Here is a 13640-nt window from a genome sequence, read left to right on the forward strand (position 1 = left end):
AAGCTCAGTTTTCAAACGAAGCAACATGGGCCCAGAACTTGTCAGTAGCGTCAAAGAATGTAGAATGCGAAACATCTTTCTTTCAATTGCATATTCTTTCCGCTCCAAACGCTATCTTCTCATTCTTCGGGTCTCTAGATGTTGAAAATCCATATTATAAAAGCCGAGATTCTCCAAATTAATGACAAGGGACTGACTGTTAAAGTGCAGATTCTTGTGTTTCACTCCAGGTTTAATGAATTTTAAAAAATATCTACATTTTTAAAAAGCAAAAAAAATCTACATTTTTAACAAGAACCTCAGTTGTCTGATGCAAGTGACATATGAATTGGTTGACGTGTATAAAAAAGGACATTAAGATTTATACTGAGACAACCTAACATTTAGTTAGTCAATATTAATTTTATATTTAATACTAAATTAATATTTAAACCAAGACTATCTTTGGCAAACCAGGATATCTGGTCACCTTAGTGACGGTCTTCCTTTTGAGAAACACTACTATATTGTTATAGAAAAAATATTATGATGGTACACTTCCTGGTAATTAAAGTTCTAATAAAATAAGATCCAAAATATAAGTCCTACTCTGAATTTTTTATACAGAAAGTAGTGATAACAAGGTGGCTATCCGGTCTATAAAAACCTAAGCCATTATTACGTTAATTGTATAGACATGACAATGCAATATATATAAATATGATTATAAAGTGATATGATTTTTGGCATAGTTACTTTACACTATAGATATATCTACTCGAGTCTGTCTCTGTATGTGCAGATTTTAAATTTGGAGCTATACTATGTACAAAGACTGTCACTACCTCAAACTGAAGCTAAGAAACACCTATCCCCCCTCAAAAAAAAAAAAAAAAGATGGTCACTCGCTAAACAGCTTATCCAAAGCACATTTAAAATAGAAGATATTTAATTTTCAGTCTAATATGGTAATCTATAATAATGACAGGTTGAACTTTTATTAATAAAACATCTATCTTCGCAGTCAAGTACATGGATGCTTTAGTAAATCTACACAGTGGAAGCTCTTAAGATTTTTCTGTAATTTTTAGAATAAATAAAATTAAGCTGGCCTTAAATGTTTCAGAATGTAGTCGCAGTAAGCACAACTCCCCAGTGTTGACATTCACTGCTAAACACTCTGAAAGGTACACATCTCTTACCAACGAAACAAAAACAAAACTAAACATCTAGTACAAACGAATTCAGACTAGGTAGTGTTTAAATGTGGTATTTCAGTTATGATTTGGACTGTGGATGATCACTATATTACAAAAAATTACCCCCTACATTCATCACATTTTAAAATAGGTACAGTATATTCCCCATATGAATAAAAATGGAAAAAAAAAAAGTACCTTTTTTTTTTGGTAAAATAGTAATGGTGGTAAAATCGACCTTATTTATGCTGCATCTCAGATTTGAACCATGATGTGATTAATTAACTATACAGTATCCTTAATATAAGACCAAAAATGTTTTCTCAAATCTTAGTCAATGTCATCATGGATTTACCCATACAATTCAACTGACCCAAGTATTTTTAGTTTTAGTATTATTTTTACCTTAATAGCTGATTACTTCCCCATTCTAACTTCTCAAACTTATTCTACATAGCAAGGTTTCAGAATTAAGATGTATTCCACACATCCAAAATAGACAAAGCCTCTGTAGGGAAAACAATGAGAAATGAAAGAAATCTCTTGCCCCACTTTGAACTGAGCTACGCTCAAGAGACAACTCTAAATTCAGAAGAAAAAATAAAATAAAAAGGGAAGAGGCAATGTAATAAACCTCTTTAAATGCAGAAGAAATTGGACTAGTTTAGTTTTCTTTATTATCTTCTTTAATAAGACATTACAGCACACAACTGAGCCCCCAGTGTGTCAGTTAAACATGGGGATGTAGATCCATATGAAGAGAATGGAAACAAACTTAATCTTAATCCCACTCCTTTTGGCAGCTAAAGGAAATACAGAATACGAACGGACCAATCCTCACTGTATTTTATCAAGTCTTTGAAGACACCATAACAGTTTTACAAACGAACTTTGTTGTGATCTGTTAAAGAATCTTCAAACTAAATAATAAGCATGCTTAAGAATTATTTTTCCCCTTATAGCAGATTTAACTCAACCACAATAAAAGGGGATGACAGTAATAAGCCCCATATGAAGTATGAGAATTAATGTTTTATGTGTGATAAATGCAGCTATTTCCCTATCACTGAGATACACAGTTAAACATGGTGTCTTCAGCTGCTTATAAAAAATGATTAAATACAAGAACAAAAAAACTTTTATTCTGATTTACAGTCAGTAAAACAAGTGAAAAAAAACTAAACAAAAATTTGTGAATGGTTTTTAAATGATTTGTTACTAAACATAAACATACATATGTTCAAAGCACTTTAAAAGACTTTTAAATTGCAATTAAACCAGAACTTCTATAATACCCACCATACGAAATTAGGCCAAGTTCTAACGTTCTGGTAACCAACGTATTAGGAAACAACAAATATGAAATCTGAGACTTAGAAAATTAAATACATCAAACAAAAGGACTGTACTTCAGAGTATAAGAATAGGAGTTGCTAATGCTAAGAAACTATCACTCCTGGAACTTTTTCTTCGAACTATCTTATTTTAAACTTAAGAGTGAAGACAAACAAGGTGGGCAGAAAATACGCATAGCTGTAAAACAAATGCAGTGATGAGTTACAGCAGAAAGAGGGAATGCATTTTGTAATCCACAGGATTAGGTTTTCGGCTCTAAGCAATCACCAGTAAATATTTGAGTGTTCATCCTACTATGCTCGCTTTAAAATTTAAAGTGAGTTAGAAAAAAACCTGTTACAGTAGTTCCACTCGTACAATACTAGACAAAAGTAAATTAGAAGAACCCTAAACTTAGTCTTCCTTAACTTGGTAGGGTTTACCTCATCCATCTGAACCAACTCACGTCCCCACACTTCTATCCAATAAAATGAGAATATTGGCCTATTTTAATACTTTCTAGTTCATACTGAAGTCACACTGTACACAGTCTTTGATTTTAGAAATCAACACAAAGCAAACTCCTAACTCACTTAAAAAAGAGAGGAAGAGGATTCTGGGAATTAACCCAGCCACAAATTATTCCAATTTTCCTGTCAATGCAAAATCCATTCATAAAATTGGCCACATCACTAATAACTTTCAAATTATGAACTGTAATTTCAAATTAAAGAACTTGAATAATTTCCAAAGAGCCTAGCATAATTTCTAAAAAGATAGCTCTTTACCAGTTCACACTGTTTGTTCCATCCACATTTTGTATTAAACAATAAGCTTACTGATTAATTTCATTAGAGTATGTACTTCAGAACTAATCTTTCCGAGTGGCTCACTGACAATCCAATGCTTCAGGAATTTATCAGTTATCTGCAGGATACACATGACTGGCAGCTACAGCCAGGCCACATAGCAAGTAGAAAGATCCAACCTCAAAATACAGGAAATGATCAAAGGGTCTGGAAATGACATATAAATGCAATACACGAAGGCAGCAGGCAAGTCATTCTTCACCTAGATCATCAGCTGCCAATAAAATCTCGTACACAAATTTAATGAATGAGTCTGCTCTAGTTTAACTAACGAAACTGCCATTGAGCTGAGGAAGGGGAATAAGAATTGCACTTGCAATTCTAGCTGATGAATTCATTAGACTTTATAAGGCAAATAATGTGGAAACTTAGAACAAAATTTCTAGAACCATTTATCCTGTGATGTTGTAAAATCAAAGTACTACTTTATTAAATGAGTTATTTTACACAATATGAACATCAATATAATTACAATTGTAAAAAAATTTTTATAACAAGGATGGACTGATTTTCAAATTTCCAAATCAGAGTCAACTGTACATTTACACAGAATTGTCTTTGCATGAAGCCCAAAAGGGAACAGCATAAAAATGAGTGTTTCTGTAGCCCCTTTATTTTTGCTGATCAACAGTTTGTTAGAAAAGCAGCTGCAGGTTTGTTACCTAAGGTCTGAGACAGTAGAAGAGTCAAAGGTGTCATGAATTCACCTGAAAAACATAAAAACTTTTCAATAAGCCTTACTGCACAAACGCTACTTATATGCAGTTCAAAACGTCCAAGAAAAAAGCACAACGTGTCTACTTTATAAAGTTAGTCTCTGAAAGATTTGTCACCACAGCCAACTGGATTTTATAAACTAATGACAGACTGTTGATGAATTTACTTTAAAAAGAAATAACTATCAAATACACACATCACCATTTAGAAAAAAATAAAAATCCAACCATGCAGAAAAGCGTGAACTGATAATTCTCCACCAACTACCAAGTTTATACAGCACATGCCAATATTTTGCCCTGCATTTTAATGTACTTAGAAGCTTTACTAAGCACTGTAAGTAAAACACCTGTGACAAGGTGCTCAGGAACATTGACGTACATCATTTCTGGAAGCGAGTTCCTCAGATGCCTTTGTAGTAACTATTTTCTTTAAGCTGATAAATCTCTTCCATTCTTGGACCAGGATTGTCCAGCATCTCCCATCCCCATGCCCTCCTCCTCCCCATTTTTGGCTACAGTAGTAGAAACTCGGTATTTCAAAGGCACTGAAAGGAAATGGTCTGGGCAAATAACTTTCAACAGTTGTAAGGTTAAACATTAACTTTAAACAGGGAAGCAATATGAAGTTTTAGCTAGAAGGCAGAAATTAATTTTCCAGTTACAGAAGATAGTTATGCTGTCTTATAACCCTGACATTAACAAACCAAAAGGGGGGAATCAATTACCTGTAAACGACATTATGCTTGAACATCAGCCAATTCTGGAGGAAGTGGGGTCTTAGGATGTTTGCTCTCAAAGTGCTGCTTGAAGGTCTTAGGGTCTGGCATTTGTGTCTAATAAAATATTGTGTTAAAAAAAAATAAAGAGTTAAACCTTATTCATTAAAGGAAACTAAATGTGTTAACTTTTAAAATCTAGTTAACACTGAACCTGCTCATGATAGGTAACTATCATAAAATACCCTTAAATTCCTATAGTTCAGTGGCTGGTATACTAAGAGGAGCCTTGTGACAAAGAAATTTCTAACATATTTGCACATTATACATATGAAGGGGTAGCTCACATGGAAGTCTTCTGCCTATCTCATTAACAGCAAACAAGTAACATTTACCGACCCCTTACTATGTTGAGCATGGTACCTGACTGCTCATGTAATATTCACAGAAATCTTGAGTTAGTTCCTACAATCACCCTCGTTTTACATGATAAGGAAACTAAGACCCAGAGTTTAATTTCCCTAAGACCTATATTTTAATCAAGGACTAGGTACTTCAGCTCTCAAATACTACACTATACTGACTTCCCTAGCCAAGGACCTTAAATTATTTATTCTTCAAAATTCAATTAGACAAAACATGAATTTTTTTTTGGTCATTTTGTTTTAATTTTTTAAATATGTGAACAAAGGCTGCTCAATTTCAGGTATGTTCACTTGATTTGTTTACTTTACTGTATGTAATACTCAATTTAAAAATTTACCAACAAAGTGCCGTGTATTAAAGCTCAATATGAACAGGATAATTACTTTAACAGACTCTCTCTCTCTTAGATTGAGAACTTTTATGTAATTAGAAACTTCTGACTACTAACAATATTCTAAGTCACTAGTATTTTGGGAAATGGTTAGTAAGTCTGGTTATTTTTTTCTTTTGACTTCAATGGATGATAAACTACTTCATTGCAGAAGTCGTGTCTTATCAAAATCCTTTTCCCAGCCACACCACCAATGCTACCCAGGTATGAGGCCTTGAAAATAAAAGGAATGCGAACAGTTGTTGGGCTGAATCCACGATGTACTTTTCCTTTGGCACTTCCATTCACTAACTTCAAAGGGTAGTGAGCTTAAATAAACAGGTAGGAAAAACACTCTGGCTTAGAATTTAAGAAAAACTCCTTTGAGAGGTAGTGTGGTATAATGGTCTAGGGAGTAGACTCTGAAGCTGGAGTGCTTGCATTGAGACCCTCGCTCTACTACTTACTAGCTGCCTAACTTTGTGCAAATAATTTAATTCCTGTAACTCAGTTTCCTCATTTGTAAAGTGACAATAATAAAAACTACTTTATCTCATAGAGTTGTTGCATTAAATGGATTAATACATGTAAAACACCCAGAATAGTGCCTAGCACATGGTAAACAGTTAATAGTAGCTGTTGCTACTAATATCCTTCGAAGCTAACAAACACATTAACTCTGGTGAAACCCTTCAATGTGAATATAGTCCTGCAGAGATCCTAAGTAGGGGTTTAGCGAAGTGAAAGAAAGATGTAACCTCTCTAACAGGTATATTCACTAGTGTCTTACATGTCTTCAATATTCACCAAACTAAGAATGTAGATCTAACTTCCACACAAAACTCAAAGTTTAGATATGCCCTTAAGAAGCATCTTTATTCTCCATGGGGAGAGAGATTTTGCTTTGTTCACTCCCTTCCCCCAGTACCTAGAAAACTGTGCCTGTCTATAGAAGCCATTCAAAAAATATTCGTTGAATGGAAGAATAAAGAGACATTCCTAAGATAACCAGTTCTCAAATCTACTATTTCAAAATAAAGCATTGAATTTGCCATGACTGCAAAGTTTAAATCTATACAAAGCAATCTGTAATGAAAGAACTGCCCATGGGGAAGCTGTCCTTCAATTCCCCTTACCCTACAGACAGTGCAGGTATATATTAAAGCAGCTTTGGCAGCAGCCTTTTGGTCATGTCCTTGTTTCTTCTTTTGTCCAGCTTGCTTTTTGGCATTTTTCTGCTGAGACTGAATCTTCTGCTGCCCACGAGCCATATCTAAAAACAGAAGTTGAGGCCTTAGTGATTTATTTATTCTAATACAAAGTAAACTAAGCAGGATAACCCTCAGGGTTGAAGACCTAGGTTTTCTATAAACACCTGTCAACTGTATACTAAAAATTACACAGTTCATAACTGGGAGTATAATTCGGCACAAGCACTGTGGAAAACTCATAGCTGTCCACCCAATGACCTAGAAATTTCACTCCTAGGTATAGAGCCAACAGAAATGTATATGCAAGTACAACAAAGGACATGTACAACAATGTTCAGAGCAGTTGTTTCTAAAACTGAAACAACCCAAATACTCACCAATAATGAAATGAATACATAACTTGTGGTTATAGTTATATAAAGGAGTACTACACATTTAAAAAAGTATATTGTTACAAGTAACAACATGGCTGAATCTCACAATGTTAAAGAAAAGCAGCCAGATACCAAACAAAAAAACCAGTATATAAATGTTAAATTTGGCAAAACTAATTTACAATGAAAGAGATCACCTTGGGGGTTAGGGGGTAATATCTGGGAAGAGAAGGCACAAAGGAGGCTTATCGGGTGCTAATGATGGTCTACATCCCGAGCTGGGTAATAGTTACACAGGTATGTTCACTCCCCAAGATCTGTGTATTTTACTGTATGTAATCTTCAATGTAAAAATTTACCAAAGAAGTTCAGCCCCTCTCTTCCCAGAATCATTTCATCACTTTGCCAAGGTACTTTCCCCTTCCAGTATTCGGTTGTGACTTGAGATTCTTACTTTAGAGAAATAAGAGCTGTCATCTAATGCTCTAAAAAAGATCATAGGAACAGGCTGGACTATCCTCTTGAATACTTGCGTTTCATAAAATGATTGTGCTATTCTAAACCCTTCTAAAAAATTGATCTTTGCAGGACTGCTGCACATATTATAAAATTAGATTAAATCAAATCAGTTCAAAGAATGAACCTAGTACAAAGGGTAAGGGTACCTTATCAAAAATTAAAGGTACCACTTTTTAATACTGACAGTCTTGAAGTAACCCTAAATGGGTTAAAAATAAGTCATTGAGAAACATTACTTTTAATTTTCACTAAAGACTTCTATTAGACAACTTAAATCTGTTCATAAAGGGTCTATACTGAGTTTATGCTGCTTTTTTAGTATATTTAAATTGAATCCCAAGTAGAATTTCTATTAGCACTGTAAATTTTAAACTTTTAAATCATTGCAGGACATGAACATACATAAAACAAATCTTATCAACTTCACCAGAAAAGACAGTGCTGGTTTTTCTGACTGCAACCTTAATTCATTTATGGATGTGAGGTCAAAGCACTTCCTAAGAATAACTGAGCTTCCCCTCAAAAGAAAAAGGGAAACTGGGGGGGGGGAGGCGGAGAAGCACTATTAGGACAAATTCTCTCTAGCACTAAACACTGAACTGAGAGTCAAACCAAATTTAGAAGAGGATCAATGCTCTTCTAGAAGGCCAATCAAGTAACGTAACAAATTAAAAAAATATTTAATATGGTAGCCTAACATAAGAACCCCTTCCCACCAAAACAGTGATATGTATTACCAGCTGTGTTAGTCCTTCAAGGTTAAACTTCCATTTTTGTTTTTTTAACTAAATCCTTTATTAAACTAAATGGGATGATTTTTTTTTAAGTACATTTAAATGTAAATGCCATGGCAAGATTACAAACCTATTTCCCAGTAAAACAGGTTTGGAGACTTATGTATTACTTGAATGGCAGTCAGGTGTTCAATCTTTATGGATCTCAATGTTTTAACATGTTGTTAATGTCTCAATGTTTTACTATCAGGACCTTATGTTAGAATACTTTAGTCCTCTCGTGCATCTTAACTCTTCCACACATGAATGTTATTAATACACTGATTTTGTGGGAAACCTAACTGTTTTACATGGAAAAAAACTTCTCAGATGGCAGCCCACTAATTCCATGTTTCTCTGATATCTAGAAGTTACTGGTTATTTTGACAGCATTTTCATGAAATGTTATTAGATACATGAAATTGTTCTTAAGTTTTCCATTTAGATCTTATCTTGAAATATTACACAACAGATTGAAGTCATTTTTCTGTCAACTACCAAAAACAATGAAAAAGTCATAGGAGCTTTAATAAAAGGGTGAAAGTAATTTTAATTTTTAAAATAGAAAAATTAACACCAGGTAAAAGAAACTGAATCAAATAGGAAAAATCCGTGAGGTAGGCCTCTTAACTTCTGACAACGCATTGCATTGATTTCCTTTCTGAAAGCAGAAATGCAAACGAACAAACCACCTGCTTTTGGACAGCTCAACTTAGGACTTAACTCTCAAGTCAACTGAATTTCCTACAAAAATCTTAAGCATTTAACTACTCCCCGATCAAATGCCACAGGCTGAATGGCAATAAGTCATTTATAAATACCAACTCGCTGGCTTTTAAATTTAGCTGTTATTCAATTAACTTGTTTAGTGTTCCGAGGGGGCTGCAAAGAGAGAAGTAGCAAAATGAGCGAGTTCTTTTAAAATGAGGAGCTCTCGCAGGAGGCAGTAAGTAAGCACTGCCCCAGAGATTTTTTTTTTTTTTAAACCAAGACGAGGAAAAAAAAGGTATTTGGATCCAGGAAGCAGAATTATTCTTCATAACCGTGTAAAAGGAAGAGACCCAGGCAATGATCAACATCTTAACCCCAGCTTTTAACTACATCCTTTTCGGGAACTAGGAGGATGAAAACATCAGGACTAAAGTCTACTTCAACCTACATTTCACCGACCCCAGCTGCTGCCGGTGCACGTTCCTTCCCAAACTGGCCTCTCCCGCTTCTGGCAGCCCCCTTCCCCTTCCCCTTCCTGCCACCAAAGGCCACGCAGCCCCCACCTACCCGCCACTCCTCACGGACCCCGGCCCGAGACGCGCCTCCTGGAGGCCTTAGCTGCCGGAACCCGGCCCCCTTCGGCCACTGGTAGCTCCGACCTCAAGAAACCAACCAGCTGCTGTCGCCAGGAGGTAGGGTTGCCGCTCCGCTCCGCGGCCAGCCTGCGACCCGGCCACCTGCAGGGCCTGGCAGGCACCCGAGCTTGCCCTCCTTTCCTTGGCTCCGCAGCGCTTGCCGGGACCGGCCGGGCCTTGCCGTCCGCCGGCAGGCGGGTGAGCCCGCTGACCCCCGCGACTCCTCGCGACCCGGGGTGACCCCATGGTCCCCGCCGCCCCCCGTCGGCGGGCCCCCGCCCCAGTTCCCGGGCGTCCTGCGGCGTCAGCGCCGCCCCCGCTCACCCGGGCTGGGACAGTCTTGCGTCGGAGAGACCGCGCAGCGCGAGAGGGCCGGGGGAGGTCGCCGGAGAGAGAGGAAGGGGTGAGCGCGCCCAGTACCGCTTTGGCCTCCTCCACCCGCCAAAGAGGGGAAAGAGGAGAACTGAAGCACAACAGTCCGCGCGTCGCACACCCGCCGCCACCGCCGCCGCCGCCGCGCGCGCCCGCCGCCGCCTCAGCCTTAGGGAGGCCACTACGCTTCGTGCCCGCGCACGCCGCGCAGCTCCCAGTCGCCCCAGCGCCTGCCGGCTCCTCGCAGCCCCGCCCTCTGGCCTTCCTGCTGCGGCCCCCTCCCGCCTGCTCCCTTTCCGGTCGCGCGGGCCAATGGCAGCACGTCTACATTACATAAGCGAGAGGGGGCGGAGCCTAGCGGCCCCTCGGAGCCGGGAAGTGCGGGGCACGTCGCCCTCTGTTTCCCGGCGTCAGTCCCGTGCAGCGTTTTTTCGCTGGGCGACTTCTTCACCCGACTCTGGGAGCTCCGTGGTTTAGGTCCTGGCGGGTGACCGGCTCGCAGGGTGTTTCACAAGTTGTTCGCTCACTAGCTCGGGCAGTGGCCAAGCCTCGGACCCTGCGCCCTTTGCAGGGGCCTCTTTGGCTGGCGTGCACTGGCTGAGAGGCGCCGGCCGGGGGAAGCGGCCGGAGATGAGAGTCCGGGCGGCCGCGACGTGGGTCTCCGACAGGGGAGCCCAGCTACCAGGACTCACTCGCTTCCCCCGCCCCGGTGTGGCCGACGGCCTTTAATAGGGACGCGCAGCCTTTGTTCTCTCATCAGCGCCCTTTACCTCACTCCCGCAAAAAAAAAAAAAAAAAAAACCGGCCGTGTTTAAGAGCAATAGCTACTAACCAAAAGATCTGCGTTTCGAATCCATCAGGCGCTCCTTGGAAACTGTGGGGGCGGTTCTACTCTGTCCTATAGGGTCTCTATGAGTCGGGATCGGCTTAATGGCAACGGGTTTAGTTTTTGGGTGTTACTAAACGGGTAATCTGGGGTTTGTAGTGCGTTCAAGAACAAGCCTCATTAAATATTGCTGGCCGGGCATCCTTTTCTAGTTTAGACTTACTACTAAAATTCTGAGTTGCTAGTATTCTGCGGAATGGTTAATAAGGTTGATTTTTTTTTTTTCCTGTTTTGATTTACAGGCAACGGCCTTCGACTTTAAATATCTGATCAAGATCAACGACTATTGTAACGATTATTATAGCTGCTAATTCTCAGAAATGGCGTTTTAGACATAGGCTTTATTCTGCACCCTTCCCCCTGCCATTGGTTTATAATTTAAAAAATTTAAAAAAATTGGTTTATAATTAGCTATAAAAAACCACTGCCTTCGAGTCCATTCCGACTCATAGCGACCCTACAGGACAGAGTAAAACCGCACCATAGAGTTTCCGTGGAGCGTCTAGCGGATTGGAACTGCCTACCTTTCGGTTAGCAGCCGTAGCACTTAACCACAACGCGCTATATTAGGGACAAAAATTGAAACTTGCTGTTTGACGTTCTCACCTTGCCCATAGCTTCCACTCTCTCAGATTTGCCTGTCAGTGCTCAGGAGATACTAGTTGGATACGAATACATCACAAGTTTCCAGGGCATATAGAGATCACAAAATTATAGAAAACAGCCAGGAAGAAGTTCTGGGCTGCCCGTTACCTTTGGGTGGGACAAAATTAAAAATAAACATGGTGTGAAACGAACTTCCTTCTGCATCCTCCTTCCAGCTGCTCTCATTTTCGTTTTTCAGACATTCCTCCCCCACTTGTAATTTTTAATCACGTTTACTTTTTTATTAATATCCCTCCCATCCTAGATTGTAAGCTCCATGAGGGCAAGGGCCACTTTTAAAAATCACATATCCAGTGCCCAGTTAAATCTAGTAAACATTGAACAAATGGGTGTTAGCCATATCAACTGGGTTTGTCTAAAGAAAGCGAGGTAGCCACCCTAAGCGTGGTAACTGTGTTGTAACCGTCTTGTGTCATGGAGTCACTTCTGACTCATGAGGACCCCGTGTGTTACACAGCAGGACCGAGCAGAAGCAAATCACCAAGGCTTGCTTTGCAGTGCTGCTGGGTATGTTTGAACCACCAACCTTTAGGTTAGTAGTTGAGTATAGAAAGTTTGTACCACCCGGGGACCTTAATAATTGTATTAACCTGGCTGCTAGGAAGGGGGAAACCCTGGTGGTGTAGTGGTTAAGTGCTGCGGCTGCTAACCAAGAGGTCAGCAGTTCAAATCCACCAGGCACTCCTTGGAAACTCTATGGGGCAATTCTACTCTATCCTATAGGGTCGCTATGAGTCGGAATCGACTCGATGACAGTGGGTTTGTTTGGTTAATAGGAGGGGGATGAGATAAATGGAGGACCTAGAAGAGAGAAATCCAGAGTATGTTTGTCTATCCCTGAATAAGCAAGAAGGGAATGGTGAAATTCAGCTGGCAAAGATAAGTCTTAACTAGAGAGGTGATTTCTGTTAGGGGGTAGGATTAATACATCATGCTAGATAGAATATCCATTAAAGCCAGTGTTTCTTTGAGAATTTGGTAAAAGCTATGGACTTTGCTCCCAGAAAGTTCGTATACATATAAACTTATCTCCATAGATATTCTCAACCTTGGCACTGTTGACATTTTGGGGTAGATAATGCTTTGTTGTGGGGGGTCTGTCCTGGGCATTGTAGGATGTTTAGCAGCATCCCTGGCTTCTACCCACTTGATGTCAATAGCATCCCATCCCCAGTTGTGACCACCAGAAATGTCTCCATACTTAGCCAAACGTCCCATGGGCATCAAAATCCCCCAGTTGAGAACCACTGACTAGAGGATGTGATATTATAGTAATTTTCAATGATTTTTTTTTTCAGTTGACTTCAAGTTGATTCCGACCCATGGTGACTCCGTGTGTCAGAGTTAGACTGTGCTCCATAGGGTGTTCAATGGCTGATTTTTTTCGGACATAGATCGCCAGGGCTTACTTCTGAGAAATCTCCGAGTGGACTCAAACCTCCCAGCTTTTGGTTAGCAGCTGAGCACGTTAACCATGTGCATCAATCAGGGACTCCATATGATGATTAACAAAAAAACAAACCAAATCTTTTGCCATCAAGTTGATCCCATCAAGTTGATCCCAACTCTATAGGACAGAGTAGAACTGCCCCCCCCCGCCCTGCCCCCAGTAGGGTTTCCCAGGAGCTGCTGGTGGATTTGAATGTCCAACCTTTTGGTTAGCCCCTGAGCTCTTAACCACTGCACCCCCGGGGCTTGCATATGATGATTAGGGCATTTGAAATATGAAGGGGGGAAATAAAAAAGAAAGGAATGGATAAGGTTCAACATCTGCGAAGTGACAAACACTAAATGAAAGGCGGATGAATTAGTGTTTCTGCCAGCTGGCCTCCTACTTATAGAAATGTGACAATGAATGGGATATGATCTCCACAGAAGGA

The 13640-nt window shown here is 39.6% G+C and overlaps 1 protein-coding gene across 2 annotated transcripts; it reads right to left on the minus strand.

Moving 5' to 3' along the window:
* Positions 1–1291: 1291 nt before the first annotated feature.
* ZNF706 (zinc finger protein 706) lies at positions 1292–10351 on the minus strand. 2 transcript variants are annotated; one of them, XM_064267970.1, is made up of 4 exons: positions 10161–10351; positions 6750–6886; positions 4827–4934; positions 1292–4089 (listed from the first exon to the last, which is right to left on the minus strand). In XM_064267970.1, exons 2-3 carry the CDS (start codon positions 6882–6884, stop codon positions 4839–4841), a joined length of 231 nt encoding a protein of 76 aa, XP_064124040.1. In that variant the 5' UTR covers positions 6885–6886; positions 10161–10351; the 3' UTR covers positions 1292–4089; positions 4827–4838. The 2 variants fall into 2 exon arrangements, with proteins under 2 accessions (XP_064124040.1, XP_003408468.1); XM_003408420.4 differs by lacking the exon at positions 10161–10351 and adding an exon at positions 9769–9909.
* Positions 10352–13640: the final 3289 nt, after the last annotated feature.

Source organism: Loxodonta africana, chromosome 14, assembly GCF_030014295.1.
Source record: "Loxodonta africana isolate mLoxAfr1 chromosome 14, mLoxAfr1.hap2, whole genome shotgun sequence".
Lineage (NCBI taxonomy): Eukaryota > Metazoa > Chordata > Mammalia > Proboscidea > Elephantidae > Loxodonta > Loxodonta africana.